The 17,584-nt window shown below is 18.7% G+C and overlaps 5 protein-coding genes across 5 annotated transcripts in view; 3 read left to right on the top strand and 2 right to left on the bottom strand.

Moving 5' to 3' along the window:
- Nucleotides 1–253: 253 nt before the first annotated feature.
- Nucleotides 254–4,090, bottom strand: PF3D7_1225800 (ubiquitin-activating enzyme E1; the record flags this gene model as incomplete). The annotated part of the gene is made up of 3 exons (XM_001350619.1): nucleotides 254–525; nucleotides 680–3,806; nucleotides 4,067–4,090. The coding sequence occupies 3 exons, from the start codon at nucleotides 4,088–4,090 to the stop codon at nucleotides 254–256; spliced, it is 3,423 nt and encodes a 1,140-aa protein (XP_001350655.1).
- A 2,079-nt stretch (nucleotides 4,091–6,169) lies between these two features.
- On the top strand, nucleotides 6,170–10,675 carry PF3D7_1225700 (VAC14 domain-containing protein, putative; the record flags this gene model as incomplete). The annotated part of the gene is made up of 1 exon (XM_001350618.1): nucleotides 6,170–10,675. The coding sequence occupies one exon, from the start codon at nucleotides 6,170–6,172 to the stop codon at nucleotides 10,673–10,675; it is 4,506 nt and encodes a 1,501-aa protein (XP_001350654.1).
- A 1,254-nt stretch (nucleotides 10,676–11,929) lies between these two features.
- Nucleotides 11,930–14,824, top strand: PF3D7_1225600 (conserved Plasmodium protein, unknown function; the record flags this gene model as incomplete). The annotated part of the gene is made up of 5 exons (XM_024473395.1): nucleotides 11,930–13,868; nucleotides 14,011–14,130; nucleotides 14,354–14,514; nucleotides 14,599–14,668; nucleotides 14,769–14,824. 5 exons carry the CDS (start codon nucleotides 11,930–11,932, stop codon nucleotides 14,822–14,824), a joined length of 2,346 nt encoding a protein of 781 aa, XP_024329159.1.
- Nucleotides 14,825–14,972: 148 nt separating this feature from the next.
- On the bottom strand, nucleotides 14,973–16,534 carry PF3D7_1225500 (small subunit rRNA processing factor, putative; the record flags this gene model as incomplete). The annotated part of the gene is made up of 2 exons (XM_001350616.1): nucleotides 14,973–15,219; nucleotides 15,450–16,534. The coding sequence occupies 2 exons, from the start codon at nucleotides 16,532–16,534 to the stop codon at nucleotides 14,973–14,975; spliced, it is 1,332 nt and encodes a 443-aa protein (XP_001350652.1).
- Nucleotides 16,535–17,519: 985 nt separating this feature from the next.
- The window catches only part of PF3D7_1225400 (rRNA-processing protein, putative), a gene marked incomplete at both ends in the record, with an annotated part of 741 nt that continues 676 nt past the window's right edge, over nucleotides 17,520–17,584 (top strand). The window contains one exon of the mRNA XM_001350615.1: nucleotides 17,520–17,584. This exon is cut by the window's right edge and continues 676 nt beyond it. Within this exon, the coding sequence (XP_001350651.1) occupies nucleotides 17,520–17,584 (65 nt within the window).

Here is a 17,584-nt window from a genome sequence, read left to right as displayed (position 1 = left end):
TTGTTTCACATACAAGAACAAATAGTTATGTAAAAAATTAAAAAATAAAATACATTCATAAGTATACAGAATATATACACTAGTTCATATAAACATCAAAATGAATCAACAATGATTCATCATTTATATAATAAAAAAATATGTACATAAATAAATATATAAAAATATATAAATATAAATATACATACATATACATATATATATATATATATATATATATATATATATATATATATATATATTTGTGCACTCATCATTTGTATATAAATTGAATTGATGGTATTAAGACATCTACGAGGTCTTGGTCACTACAGCTAGCTTCAACAATGATATAATTTTTATCTTCCAATAAATCTTGTTTTGATATTTGTTTATATAATTCATGTATGGGTTTATTTAATCTTTCCTTGTTGTGTGCAGGCAAATAACAATTATATAAACATGCATTTCCAACAGATATCAAATTTACATCAATCGAATATTTCTCGTTAATGTGATCGATTAAATCTTTAATGGTACCATTTTCTAAAAAAAAAAATAATAAAATTTTAATATGTACACATAAAATTATATATACACAATTATACTTACAAAAAAAAAATATATACATAAATATATACATATATATATATATATATATATATATATATATATTATATACACATCTCTATAAGCTTACTTATCGATATGACTATCTTGTCCCATGAACTAAAACCATTAGGGATGGCCTTAACCGGACCCTTCATTAATTCATCATATTCCTTATCCATCATTCTTAAAGGAGGCATAGGCTCCGAAAAAAGGAATAAAGGTAGAGCAGAATTTATGAACGCATTTTTGAAATAGGATAAGACATCATGTTTTTCTTTTTTCCTTTGTTCATCTGATAATTTAACATATGCTTGTATATTATCATAATAGTTTACATATTTCAATAATTCAATACCTACCAATCCAGTAATAATAGATGTAGTAGTAGCAAGTGCTGGTATAATTTTTCCTGCAACTATTTTTGCCTTCAATTTATCACATGTATTAATTTTATAATTGATGGCTCTTAAATTTGAAAATGCATATATAAAATTAACATGTAAATTGGTTTGTTCGTCTTTATCAAATTCAATAGGATTTATTTTAATATTATTTGTTGGTATGTTTAATAATTCTTTACAGAAATCATCAATAATTTTTTCTTCTTCGGCAAAGGATATGGAAATATTATTTAAATTCTTTTCGTCCATATTAATTTTGACTTTTTTAGGTTCAAAAGGTTTTACTTCTATTTTCTTAGCAACATTAATAATATAATTAATATCAAAACATGGAGGAATATTATATACTTGAGCAAGAAGGTTAGATGTACTTAATAAAAATTCTTGTATCATTTCATTATTTACATCAAAAACTATTGGTTGTGGTGGTTTTTTTTGTCCAACCCAAAAATATTCACCACTTGATAATTTATAATCTAATGGAAATGAATATAAGAGTTGATTAATTTGATTGATAAAATTATTATGAAATAATTCTACAGATTTCTTTATACAAAAATCGAAATTACATTGAGATGAAATTTCTTTTAAAGAATTTATGACATTTTGTAAATTTTCTAATAAGGATGCATTATTACCTTCTTCTTGTATTTTATTAATATATTCTTCTTTATCATTTAAAAATTGTTTAATACTTAAAGGAGTATTATAAAATAACCCTTGAAATATATCTCTAGCATATTCAATCGTATGTACAATATCATAAGGGAAATGTTTTAAAGTACAAAGTGGAATAGAATCTTCAGGAGGATCATAACTATCATTATATGATTGCGTTAGATAAGGTATAATAACTTGAACATTCCCTTTAGTACCTAATGTTCCTGATTCAAATAATGGTTTACTATACCAAACACATTTATTATCAACATATTGTCTAGCTTGAATATTATCTAAAGCATTTACTATAATATTTTGCTTAGTCCAAAACTCTTCATTAAATATATGTTCATTTTCAGCACCAACTTTAGTTTCTAATGATTGGACATGCATATTATTATTTTTTTTTTTAATAATTTCAGATGAAACTAATGATTTGGATTTACCAACATGTTCTCTTCTAAACAAAAATTGTCGATTTAAATTAGACACTTCTATATTATCATTATCCGTAATAGTTAGTTTACCACAACAAGCCAAATTATTATCTATATTATTCTGATTCAAATTGGTATTTTGTTCAGAATTTCTTGTACACATATCTAGTAAAGAGAATAATTTTGCATATTCACATCCTAAAGCACCTGAACCTACTAAAAAGACATTTAAATTATTTAATTTTTTTTGAAAAGATTTTCCAAAAACAGTTATAATATTATCATTCTTACAATTCATTTTTTTAATTTCATTGATATCTACTTTTTCATTTAAAGAAATACATTCAAAAAAATCCAAATATAATAATTGATATATAGGCATATATTTTCCTGTAAATTTTATAACTTCTTGAGCTAATAAACCACCAAAAAATGATGCTACAGGTGCAATATGAGATTTAGAATATCTACATACATTATAAACAACATCTTTTTTTAACTGTTCAACAGCATACGATTTCTTTTCTTCTTTATCTTTATTATTTAATGTAACAGCATAATTATAAATTTTTTCTAATGCATCTTCATCTGAATTTTCAGGTAGCCCTTTTTCATTTTGTAATTCATACCATTTTAAAGCTTGTATAGAATAATGTAAATGATTACTCATATCAAATTTAGCATAATCTGATATGATAAAAGAATTAGGTTGAGGAATATTTTCATATATGATATTATTACAAGTATCTAAAAAATGATTATCATTTTGATTATGTTTCTGTTCATTATTAGATATATTTTCATTATTTAGTGGATTTACACATATATATTCATATGGATAAAAATTTAATTTCAAATGTTTTTTAACCTGGGTACATATTCCACCTTTTATATATTCACTATATAAACTTGTATCACCAATTTCAAAAGTATATTTTTTCAAATTTTTTATTTTATATATTTTATTATTAATTTCTGTCATTCCTTCTACATTACTAAATTGTACATAATCACCTTCTTCAAATGGTGAAGTTTTATCAAAATCGAATGAAACTTTTCCTTCTAATTCTTTACTAATCTTACTAACATTACAACTTTTAACTTGTTCTCCATTAGAATCATAACATATAAATTCTTTATTAAAATCAACAAAAATATAACCACATAATCCATATATATTGCAACTTAAAAAAGCTATTCTTTTTTTATCTATACCTCTTATCATATTATTATATTTTATTAAATCTTCTTTATTTATATCACAACATATGACCACATCAAAATTTTCTAACCAATTTTTTTCTATTGTTCCTTTATAATTATATATATGTACATAATTATTTAATTCTTGTAATTCTTTTAATACAGCATCACTTCGACAACTCTTATCTTCAACATCTTTTTCATTAATATAAAAATTTACACCTATGTCACTTATATCACATATATCATTATCATATATACAAACAGACTGGGGTCCCGATAATATCAAATTCTTTGCACACTCCAAACCAACTCCTTTAACATTTATAATTAAAATATTTAACTTAACCAATTTATTCATTAAATCAAAACCGTAAGTTCCCAACTGTCTCGAATATAAATCTGTATCAATCTTATTTTCTGTCATCTTTTCTAAACAATCACTTCTTTTCCAACTTTCACTGCTCTTATCAAACTCGATAGGTTTCACAGATTCGTCTGTTCTTTGTTTTTTCTAAAAAAAGGCGTAACAAAAAAAAAAAAATAAATAAATAAAATAAAAAAAAATAAATAATAATAAATAAACATACATATATATATATATATATATATATATATATATGTGTGAGGGGGATAAAAAAAATTAATACAAAATGACGTTTAGAATGAGGAGGAAATACATTACTGACTGCACATAGCAAGATACAAAATTTTTTATATGTATAATATATTTACATACATATATATTTTTTTTTTTTTTTTTCATTGACATACCAAAGGTGGGGTTTTGTTTTGCATAATATGTTATTATTATGAATTTATTATACAATTTTTATTTATAAATATAAAGAATATATTAAAAAGAAAAAAAAAAAATATATATATATATATATATATATATCAAAATAGCACATAAATATATATTTTAAAAATAAATGAAAAAAAAAAAAAAACCTTTATATAATATAATATATATATATATTATTATATACTTTTAAAAAATATATAAAACAATAAAAAATTAAAAAAAAAATACATAATTTATATAATAATTATATATGTAAAAGTTTTAAATAAGAAATAATAATTATAAAATACATAAATGAAAATGTTTAAGCTAATACACAATATATTTTTCTTTTCTTTTTTCATTAATATATATATTATTATTATGATTTATTTATATATAAATATATATTATTTAAGAAAATATGTAATTATTCATATTTTTTTTAACTTTTTTTTTTTTTTTTTTTTTTTTTTAATTTAATAAATATTAAAAGCATATCTTTTTTTTCTTTTCTTTTCTTTTCTTTTATTTAATTTTAATTCTTTTTATTTCTTTTTCTATTTTTTATACCCCAAGCTTATTTTAAAAATCTTTTTGTGATAATTAAAGAAATCTTATTTATCTCTTAATATATATTTATAATAAAAAAAAATTATGAATTTATCTTTAAAAATTAATATTAATGATCGTATATATGAAATATGGATATATATATATATATATATATAATAATAATTATCATATACATATTATTATGTATATATATATATATATATATATATATTTATTATATATTTTATTTATAATTTATTACATATTTAAAAATAAAATTATTTTTAAAATACAATAGAAATTTCTTTTTAAATATATATAAATATAACTATATGTACAAATATTTTTATATATATATAAAATAATATAAACATATTTTACGGGCTCTCAATTGATTATTTCTTATTTTTCAAAAGAAAGAAAAAAAAAAAAAGAAATATATATTTATTATATAAATACATATATTTCTTTCTTATAACACATATTTATAAAATTGTCTTGTTTTAAAAATATCATATTATATATATATATATATATATATATATATATATATATATATAATATATATATTTTAATAAATTATTAATAGTTCAGTAAATTTGTTTTCACATGTCAAAATAGAATATTTCATATTTTCAAAAGTTCCTATGTATTTTTTTGGTAACAAATAAGTATACAACTTTTTATATTTTTTTTCTCATTTAAATAAATAAATAAATAAATATATATATATATATATATATATATATTTAATATAATATTTTATTTCTATTTTATCGATATTTTAATATATTATTCTTTTCCTTATAAATTAGTTATAACGAACGTGTTTAGATAGAGGGGGCATATTTTACAATTTCATTCTTTTAAAAAATAAAAATAATAAGATATAGGTCCTAAATATATAAATTATATATATATATGTATATATTAAATATTTGCTTTTTTAGAATTTATTAGTTTCCCTCTTTTTTAATAAACGCAAGTGTTGTATATATAAATATTCTCTATAAAATAAAATATACCATATATTGTATATATATAATATATATATATTATATATATATATATATATATATATGCAATAATAATAATGTATCTTATTATATATACAAAATACAAGCAAAAAAAATAATATTTTTTTTTTTTTTTTTTTTTATTCTTTATAATATAAAATTTTTTTATATGACACTTTAATATTTTAATTAATTTTTTTTTTTTTTAACATTTCTGAAATGAAAATAAAATCTTATCTATTAAAAAAATATAAAATAAAAATTATGTTATTATAATTTTATTTTAATAATATTATTTAATATTATAATAAAAACTGTGTAATTAGGTATTTATAATATTTTATAATATATATATATATATATATATATATATTTATATTTATTTATTTATATATATATATATAATTCTACATGTTTTCTTTCCTTTTTTTATTAATAATATATTGATCATATATTTTCTGAGTATATTATAAAACCTTTATATAATAATAATAATAAAAAAAAAAAAAAAAAAAGAATATGTTTCTTAATTTAATAAAAGGTTTAGAAAAGAATGAAGATAAGGAAAATGTTGTAAATATAAATATACAGAAATTGTTAGGTGATAAAACATACGAGAAAAGAAAAAAGGGAGCACAGGAACTAGCCGAGTTAGTTAAAATTATATTATTAAAAGAAGAAAATGATGAAAAAAAACATATAGATAAATTACTAGATGAACATAAAAATAATGAAGATGCTGGAGATTTTAATATTACGAAAAAGTTTTCAGATATGGAAGTTAACAAAATTTCGAATAATCTTTTAAAAGCTGATGAAGATGATGAATTAAATAATAGTGAATATTATTTTAAAACGTATAATGATGAAAAGTTAAAAAAAAAAAAAAACGTTTCAGATGACATAGAAACAGATGATGATAATAATAAAGGATATACTATAATTAATGATGAGAAGGGGAGAAAAATGAATGAAGAATATGACAGTAAAAATAATATTGATGGGGATAAAAAGAGTCAAGATAAAGCATATATTAAAGATACAAAGGAATACGAAAAAATAAACAAATATAAACAAAATAATACTAAAAAGGAAAGTGTGAGAAATTCAAATATAATGATAGATACAAAGGAAATAAATAATTCTCATATTTATGGCCATGGACAAGAAGATGGAAAAGAATATAATGGTGATGATGATCATAATAATAAAAACAATGCTCATGATGATGATGACGATGACGATGACGATGATGATGAAGATGAAGAGAATTATGAAGACGTAAATGTCAAACGATACAACGATTCAGACGATAGTGTTGATGAGAAAGATAAAAAAAGAAAGAAAAGAAATTTAGAAAATGAAAAATCAAATTTATTATATCAACATATGAATGAAGAAAAATATATTTTAGGATCAGAAATAATAAAAAAATTATTATTAGATAAATGTAAAGAAAATTGTGATTTAGATATAGAACTAACGAAACCTATTGATAATAATAATAATAATTATTATATTCGTAATAAAAATAGTGTTTCGTCTGTAGATATAAATAAAGAAAAAAGAAAAAAAACGTTGAATACTATATTATATGATAATGATATATATTTAGATAATTTTAATAAAAAATATCAAAGTCAAAAAGTTATAAATATTATAAATTTTTTAGATAATAAATTTATTCAAAGTGTAAGTAGTTCAGAACGATGTGGAGGTTTAATATCTTTGGCATTTATATCTATAAGTCTTGATGAAAAAATACAATATTATTTTACGGAAATTTTACGTATTATTATATCATGTATTAATGATGCAGATTCTAAAGTTAGATATTATGTTTGTGAAAGTTTATATAATTTATGTAAAGTTTCTAGGAAATATATTTTTCATAATATAGAAGATATTTTTGATTGTCTCTATCGAATTTTTTCAGATACTTGTCCAAATGTAAAAAGTGGAGGAATATATTTAGATAATTTAATAAAAGATTTAGTTTGTTCTTATAATAATATTTTTTATATTTATAAAATTATATATTTATTAAAAGACAAAATATATATTGAAAATACAAATGTTCGTCAACTTATTATATCTTGGTTATTTTTTTTACAAAATATTCCTACTATTAATATATTTGAATATTTCCATTTTTTTATTAAAGATCTTTTCCTAATGTTATCTGATGAAAATAAAGATATTCAAAAACAAGCTAATCAATGTTTAGATATATATATAGATAAAATTGTAACATCCAATTATGAACAATGCAGAACGTTTTTTAAGCATATAGCATATGTGATTTTAGAATTTTGTGGACACAAAAATACTGTAATTAAACATAAAAGTTTATTATGGATATATCATTTTATTAATATTTTAAATATTCATTTTTATAATATATTTGATTCATCACCAAAAAAAAATAACACATTTTTAATAGAACTTTTGAAAAAAATTATAGCGTCTACATCAGATGTATGTTTTGATATACATTATACAGCACGAAAATGTAATGAGTTGTTAATAAGTTATGTAAAATTTACATATTTGGAATCTGCACCTTTAATAACAAAATTGGTTTGTTTAATTATTAATACAAAAATAGAAAAGAGCGAATTAGTTGTAAGTGCAAGTAAGGATAGTACAAATTATAAAAATTATCAAAAGAAATATTTCTCAAGAAGAAAAAAATTATACAAGGATTTAATGTATGATCAACGAAACAATTTGCCAAATGGTGTAAATCCTTCTGAGGGGTATAATAATGAGATGAATGTTGAGGAAAATAATAAAATGCTTGATCAAGAAGATAACAAATTGAATAATCTTGTTAATAAACATGAGAATATATCTAACAAAGGACGAAACGAAAGTAGTATTATAAAAAGTAAACATGATGAGGATAATGAAAATGATTATTCTATATATAAAGATGATGAAAGTTATATTACAAATATAGGAAATGAGAGAAAGGTAAACAATTCTTTATTTCATAACGATGAAAACGATGTAGAAGAAGATTCTTTGTTAAATGTAAATTGTTTTAATAATGTTACAGCAGAAGATGAAGATTTTATACAAATGAATGACACAGGAAAAATAGAAAATATGAGAGATCAAATTGGATCTTATAATAAAGGAAATAATAAAGAAATTATTAATGATAATAATAAAAAAAAGGATAAACATAAAGACATTAACAATATTAAATATAATAATAATAAAGACATGAACAGTATTAATGACAATAATAATAAAGACATGAACAATATTAATGACATGAACAATATTAACGACAATAATAATAAAGACATGAACAATATTAATGACAATATTAAAGATGATGATGACAAAAATTATCATAATAATCATAATAACAATTTTAATAATAGCCTAAACAACAACAATGATAATGCTAGCGAGTCGTTAAGCTTTGAATCATATAATTTGTTTTATAAAAAAGATAATTATTCCTATGAGGGGAAAAGTAAACCCTTAAATACACAATTATCAAAAGAAGAAAATTACAACTGTAAAATTATTTATAATCATCAGAAGTTAATAAACGAATTAAAAGAAAAAAAACTCTTAATGGGAGATGTAAGTAAAAGTGAAGCATATTATATAAATAAAATTATAAAAAAAAAAGGAAATAATATTAATAATAATAATAATAATGATGATGATGATAATGATAATGAAGATGATGATTATTATAATGATGATGACGATGACGACGATGATGATGATGATAATATATTTTATGATAATTTAGAAAAAAGGAATATATATCCGGTTATTACGTGTTTACAATGGTTAATTGAAATATTAATATATAAAAGTAATGAAATAAAAACTTATTATGATGAAATTATTATATGTATTTTTAAATGTTTAAAAAATGATGATAATAAAGTATTGTTATTATCACTTACCGTATTATCAGCTATGTGTGGGACAGTTGATAATAAATTTCATTTTTATGAGAAAATAAGTTTAAATTTAATAAACATATTTAAAAATGATGAGAACTTATTAATACATAAAGGGAAAGTTATAGTTCAACATATATCTCGATGTTTAAATAATAAAAAGTTTTATGCATATTTATGTTATTTACTTATAAAAGAAAATAATTTTACATTTGTAAATAAATTTGTACAAGTTTTAAATTGGGTTTTATTAACATCTGATGAAACCAAATATTTAAGAAATGTATTATTTCTTAAAAAATATTATAATATATTCTCAATTATATTAATAGCATGGTTTCATAATCCTTTATCAGCTATATCATTTTTATTATGGTTACAGAAATATGAACTAGCTTATTATATATCATCTTATTTAACCTTATTGGATGTTAATTCAGATTTCTTTCATCAACTTGATAATTTTATTTTCTTATTTGAATCACCAGTATTTTCAAAACAAAGAATTCATTTAATATATCCAAAGAATTATCCATTTTTAATTAAATCATTAATGATACTCTCTTTAATGTTACCACTCAATACATCCAACAACATTTTACAGAAGAGATTACAAATATCTCAATTGTCCATATTAACAAGTAATGAAAAAATGCAAAGTTTTTTTGATATACATAATCATAATGGAATATATCATATTGAAGATAATTATGATCATAAAGAAATAGATAATAAAATAAATGACCAAGACAAATTAAAAAAACGTGAAACGTCTCAATTAAATTTATATGAAAATGCAGAAGAATTTATTCAATTATGTAAAATGGGAAATGAAGAACAAACAAAAGAATATAATATTTTAGAAAAAACAGATATTGAAAAACATAATGAAGAAGAATTATGGAATAATAGATATAATTATTTATTAACTAACATAAAAAAAAAATTCTTAAAAGATACCATAACAAATGATAATCATAATAATAATACGCATAATAGCGTTTCATATAAAAATGACGAATGTAACGAATTTGTTCATATATTCAAAACGGTATTAAAAACTCATAAAATAATTAAATATTATTCTTAACTTGGTAATCATATTGTTATTTTATAGTCACAATGACAAAAATAAATAAATATATATAAATAAATAAATAAAAAAAAAATATATATATATATATATTTTTTTTTTTGTGTATATTTTTTATTTTCCTTATTTATTTCATTTTTATCGCCCTTTTTAATGCCCCAATAAAGTTATATGACGTTATTTATAATTCTTTTATCATATGTCATCTTATTCTCTTTTTAAATGGGGAAAAAATAATATATATATGTGGAATTTTTATAAAATATACATAAAATTAAATATATAATATTCACATATATATATTAAACATAAGAAGTAGCTTTCAATATTTTAAACTTTTTTAAAAACATATTATATAAGCATAAAAATGAATATATTACAACATTTTATACACACGTGATTATTAATTTTTATTAATATATTTATAAAAAAAAATAAATAAAGTATAATAATAATTTTAAAAGAATACTTATTTGGAATATATAAGTATATTATTATGTATATTTATTTGTTTTACTTTAATAACAAAAAATAATAAATAAATATAATAATATAAATAATCTTTATAGCATCCTTTTTTTTAATTAATATATAAATTATAATATATTATGATCCTTAAAAATGATTATATAAAAAATAAAAATATATATTTATTTTTTCTATAATTATATAATGCCCATATATATAAAATATATATATAAAATATATATATATAATATATATATATAATATATATATATATATATATATTATATTATCTTCTACTTATATCTATATTTTATTTATATATTAATTAATATATCATTATAATATATTTTAAAATATAATGTAATCTTTTTTTCCTTTTTATAATCTTAAAATGGGGAATTATTCAAAAAAAAAAAAAAATGAAGCAACATACAATATAAATATAACAAATAATTAAAAATGGATTTTCAATAAATTGTTGCCTTTTTGCTCTCCTTTCGCTTCCTTTTTTTTTTTTTTTTTTTTTTTTTTTGTTTTTTTATCCCACCATATAATAAAATATTTTTACAAAAATTGAGGAAGGATATAAAAATATATACATATATATATATATATATATATATATATATATATATATATATATATATATATATATGTATATGTATATACTTATAATAATTATATTGTCACATTGATATATACATTTTTATTTTTATTTATATTTATATTTTATATTTTTTATTTATATTTTTATAATAATTTTATCTTGATAATAAATATAAAATGAAGAAAGATGAAAAAAACAATATGGACGAATCATTAGAAGAATATGACGAGGAAAACTATACAAGTGAACTTGATGATTTACCGGAATATGAAAGAGAACTCATATTAGCTAAACGCCATGAAGAATATATGAAGAAAAAACATAGACGTATGTTATTAAAAAATTTACATATTGATGAAAAGTCCAAAGGGAATATTCATGATGATACAAATAAAAGTATTGAAACTAGTAATAAAAGAAAAGGAAAATTAAATAATAAAAAATTGAAGTTAAAAAAGAAATTATATGAAAGTGATGAAGAAGAAGAAAATGATAAAAATGATAAAAATGATGATGATCAATATGATAATACATATCAAAGTGATGAGGACCGGAAAAAAAGTAATAATAAAAAAAAAGAACAAAGTAAAAAAATTAAAGGAGATAATGAATCATATAATATAGATTCCATTTCGTACGTGAAATATAAAAAAGGAAAAATAAAAATATTAGAAGATGATGATGAAAAGAACCATGAGGATGAAAAAAAAAAAACTGATATAATTGATCATGTAAGTGTGACAGATGATTCTTATACAGACTCTTCTTATAAAAATAAGAAGAAAAGTAAATATAAGAAGGGAGACACAAATCAAACAGACAAAACAAGTAAAAAAAATAAAAATGATAAAACAAATAAAACAAATAAAACTAATGTTTCTATAAAAACGAAAAAGCACCGTGAAGATTATTCAGATGATTCTATGGATGATTATCATAGTACTTCATCTTATGAACATGAAAAAAGTAGTGATGTACATTATAATAAAAAGGAAAAAAAAATACAGTTAAAAGTAATTTCTGAAGAGAGTCATTTAGATAATACTAAGAATAAAACTGGAAAAGGTTTAAACAAAATTTTAATTGAAAAAGAAAAAAAAAAAAAAAAAAAAGATTTACATATCGTTGATAGTGTTCATAAGAATAAAGAAGACGGGAAAAATGTTATTACCGATATTTTTGAAAAGAATGAAAAAATTAATAAAGATAAGGAACTTGAATTACCCCAAACACCTGAAAGATTAATACATTTATATAAAGAAGAAAAGAAAATAAAAATGGATATATATAATTATATGACATATGATATTATTACATATTTCCAATTAAAAAAAACGTTTCTTCTTGATATGTGTGAACATGTACATTTTTCTTATCATGTTATTGGTCATATGATAAAAATTATAGATATCTCCAAGTTAAATAAAGTTACTAATCAGGATGTACAAAATACAAATAATAAAAAAAAAATTGATACAGCAAATGAAAATAAAAAAAAAATATTTTTCATAACTAATGTAATAAAATCAGAACCATATTTTTCTACAGATCGTAATACTAATATTAAATTTGAAGTAGCACATTTAGAAAATTTAGCACATTCTAAATTTTTTAAAAAAATCAAAAATATTATGTATCAAAATAAAAAAATATCAATGGATGAAATAAAATCAAATGAATATTATGAAACATATATTTGTGATATGAATAATATAAGTGATCAAAAATTTACAATAGACGAATATAATCATATAAAATTATTTTCTATAGATTTAGACGTATTAAAAACGTTCCATCTATTTTTAAAAGAAAAAAATGAAGACCTAAAAAATTTTCGTTATACAGAGAAGCAGTTACAAGACCTTTTCGAAAAGAAGAAACAAAAAAGTTTTTACGAAATTTATACAAATAATAAAAGTATAGATAATTTGCCAATAACTCGTATTACAGTACAAAGGGAAATTTGTTCTATACAGAGAGAAATTGATAAATTGAATTTCGACAAAAAAAAAACAAATGTAAATGATACATATACATTGTCGAAGTTAAATAATCAAATAAATGAATTGACCAAAAAAATTAATATTTTACGAGGAAATCTGGATAAAGCTCGAAGTAATTTTTTTTTTCTTCTTTTCTAAAAGAGATTAAGTTAATACTTGATATATATATATATATATATATATTATATTGAATTATTTTTTTATTTTTTATTTTTTATTTTTTATTTTTTATTCTTTTATTTTTTTTTCTGTAGAAAACCATGCTGCAATGAAGTCTAACGATCAATTCGCTCAAGAAAAAAATATGACTAAAGAAAAATCAAGGACTAACATAAAATCTACACAGAAGGATGATGCTACAAATAAATTCTTAGGTGATGAATTGTATAAGGATATATAAATAAAATATGTATTATTATTAACAAGAGAAAATTTTGTCTTTGCGAAAATTATAAGCAAACAAATATAAATAATAAAAGAAAATATATAAATTAATAATATATATACTAGCCATATTTTTTTATATATATACATTAATATTATCACCTTATACCATATGTATAAAAAATTTATGAATTGAAATTCTTTTTTTTTTAGGAGTGAAAGAAATGGATATATCGTATTTCTCGAAACAAATATATGATGAGAAAACAAATTTTAATAATATGCTTTCTTCAAAATTTATAAATTTACCACTTGATGTACATCACAAAGTTGTTCATCACTTTTTATTGGGGACCATACAAAATAATGATGCGGTAAAAAAATTAAACGAAACGAAATAAAAAAAAGTCTATATATATATATATATATATATTTCTATGTGTTTATAATATTTTTAGGTTTTTTATGATGACCCTTCTCACAAAATTAAAAAGGAATTGGATGCAGAAATTGATAAACTCCTTGGACGTAATAATTAAAAAACAAAAATGCATACACCATATCTTATAATATTCATATCTCATATATATTTTTATATATATCATTATATATATTTTGTTTTTTGTAGTTCATGGGAATAGGCATATAACCCTGTTTGATGATATAAAAAAAAATTACGAATAAGATAAAAATGAGAATTAAATGGAAAAATATTAGACAAAAAAAAAAAAAAAAAATTTATATATATATATTAAATATATATATATATATATGTGTATATTTTTTTATGCATTCATATATTTTATATGTATTCTATTTCTTCTTATTTTTTTTAATTTAAAAAATGTGTTAATTTTGAAGTTAAAGCAACTGCCGATAACTGCAAATCCGACAGCCTAACAAGATAATCATAAGAAAAAGTTTTTGTTTTTTCTTTCTTTATGATATCCATAAATTTTGTTACATCATGTGAATTTGATAATGATATGAAAAAAAAATAATTATTTTTCGTTTGCTTGATTTTATCAGTTAACTTTTTTACATCTGTAGGGAATCCTTTATTTGATATAGCAATGCACCTAAAAAAAAAAAAAAAAAAAAAAAAAAAAATATATATATATATATAAAATAAAAATATATAAATAATATGAAAAATATTAAAAGTGTGAAAAATATATAGAAAATTACAAGTATCGGAAATTATAATATATTAATATTCTTTATAATTTAATCTATATATATATATATATATATATATATATATATATATATATGTATGTATTTATTTATGTATTAATTTTTAACTTACACGGCGTCTTCTACATATGATGTAATATCATTAAATATAATTTTTAAAAGTACATTTTTTTGGTCATCATATACTACCCCTCTTTTTAACAAATTCAACATGACTTTTTTAAAAAGAGTAAAATTCCTTGGAACACGAAATAATGGAGAAACAAATATGAAGGAACCATTAACTGTATATATATATATTTGTAATTTTCCTTTTTTATTTAAAATACTATCTCTTAAAGATAATAATGTAAAGAACAAAATGTCTAATCTTATATTCTCCAATTTATTTTTAACACTTTGAATTATTTGTTCTAGTTTTCTTTTTTCCTTTTCTTTTTTTTCAAATTTTATTGCATTTTCAAGATTTTCTAATTTATTCATAAACATATTCATATGATCATCTGCATTAATTATACATGTTTTTTGTTTATTTTTTATACTAGTTAAAGCTAGTGGAGAAAAAAGTAATACAATTTTATATATATCATTATTTGAATGAGAATCTTTATGGTCGTTATTAATTTTATTTAATATATTATTTTCATTAATATCTTCTTCATCATTTACTTTTTTCTCATTTTTAATCATATTTATATATTTAACATAATCCATTTTATTATTATTTGTTATTTCTATATCAGTTGTTAATATCTTTTTATCATCATCATCATCATTATTTATATTTTCTTCATTATCAATTATATTATCACTTTCATTATTATAAATGTAGGTAGAATTTTCATCATCATCTTTTTCTTCATAAGAATTGAATTCATTATTTCCATCCACATTATTGTATTTTGATTTATGAAATTGTTTCCTTTTACTATGATTATTATTATCATCACCTTTATTATAATTATCATTATTATAACTTTTAATGTTTTTATTTTTCTTCTTCTTTTTATCATTATCTTTTCTTCTATTTTCTTTTTTAAATACACCATTAGAAAACTTTTTATTCTTTTCCTTCTTCTCATGTTCCATATTATTCTTCATTTTTTTCTTTTTCTTTTTTTTAAAAAGATCTTTTTTCTTTATGTTCACATGATCTTTCTTCTTTTTCTTCTTCATTTCTTCTGTTGTTATCTTCATTTTTTTCTTTTTTAAAGATATAAAATTGTTCTTCTATAAAAAAAATATATAATGTTCTTATTTTATAAAGGTATACTTAATGTATATTATTTTTTTATATTATATATCATTTTTGTATGATTCATAATATTAAATTATTATATTATATTATTTTATATTATGTTATATTATTTTATATTATATTTATAATTTTTATTTCTTGTAAATGAATCTATAATAATTACAACGGATTTTTTTTTTATTTTTATTTATGCATATATTAAAAAAAAGATGATATATATAAAAGATTTATATAAATGATCATGTAAAATATATTCATAAAAAAAATAAAAAGATAATATACTTATAAATATAAATAGTAAAATATAACTATATAATACTATATATATATATATATATATATATATATATATATATAATATAAAAAGGATTTTAATAAATATATATTCTTCTGGTGCTTTTTTATATACATATAATATATATATATATATATATATAATGAATAATTGAATATGCTAATATATATATTTATATGTATATATTTTTTATTTCATTTATTTATTATATATTTTATTATATATATATATAATATTTTTTTTTTTTTTTTTTTTTTTTTTTGATAAGAACAAATTACATATATTTTATTAATTATTATCATTCTGTTATATTTCATATAAAATATATGTAGGATGGTAAAATAATTTGTAATTTTATATACTATCAATTTTTTTTTTTTTTTTTTTTTTTTTTTTTTTTTTTTTTTTTTTGCATTCTTTATTTTCCTTTTGTTGTCGTATTTGTAAAAAAAAAAAATAATTTTAATTAAATTAAACTTGAATAAAATTATTAATTAATGTAATTTCTATGTAACTGAATATTTTATGATTGTACATATTATAATAAACATATTTATTATTTGAATATTTAATTAATCCATATTTTTATTTATTTATTTATTTATTTATTTATTTTTGCATTTTTCCAAATGAATAAACATAAGAATAGTGTGATTAATAAAAATTTGTTGAAAAATAAAAGCTATGTTAAGAA

The sequence above is a fragment of the Plasmodium falciparum genome, assembly GCF_000002765.6.
Source record: "Plasmodium falciparum 3D7 genome assembly, chromosome: 12".
NCBI lineage: Eukaryota > Apicomplexa > Aconoidasida > Haemosporida > Plasmodiidae > Plasmodium > Plasmodium falciparum.
This window is presented reverse-complemented; position numbering and strand designations above follow the sequence as displayed.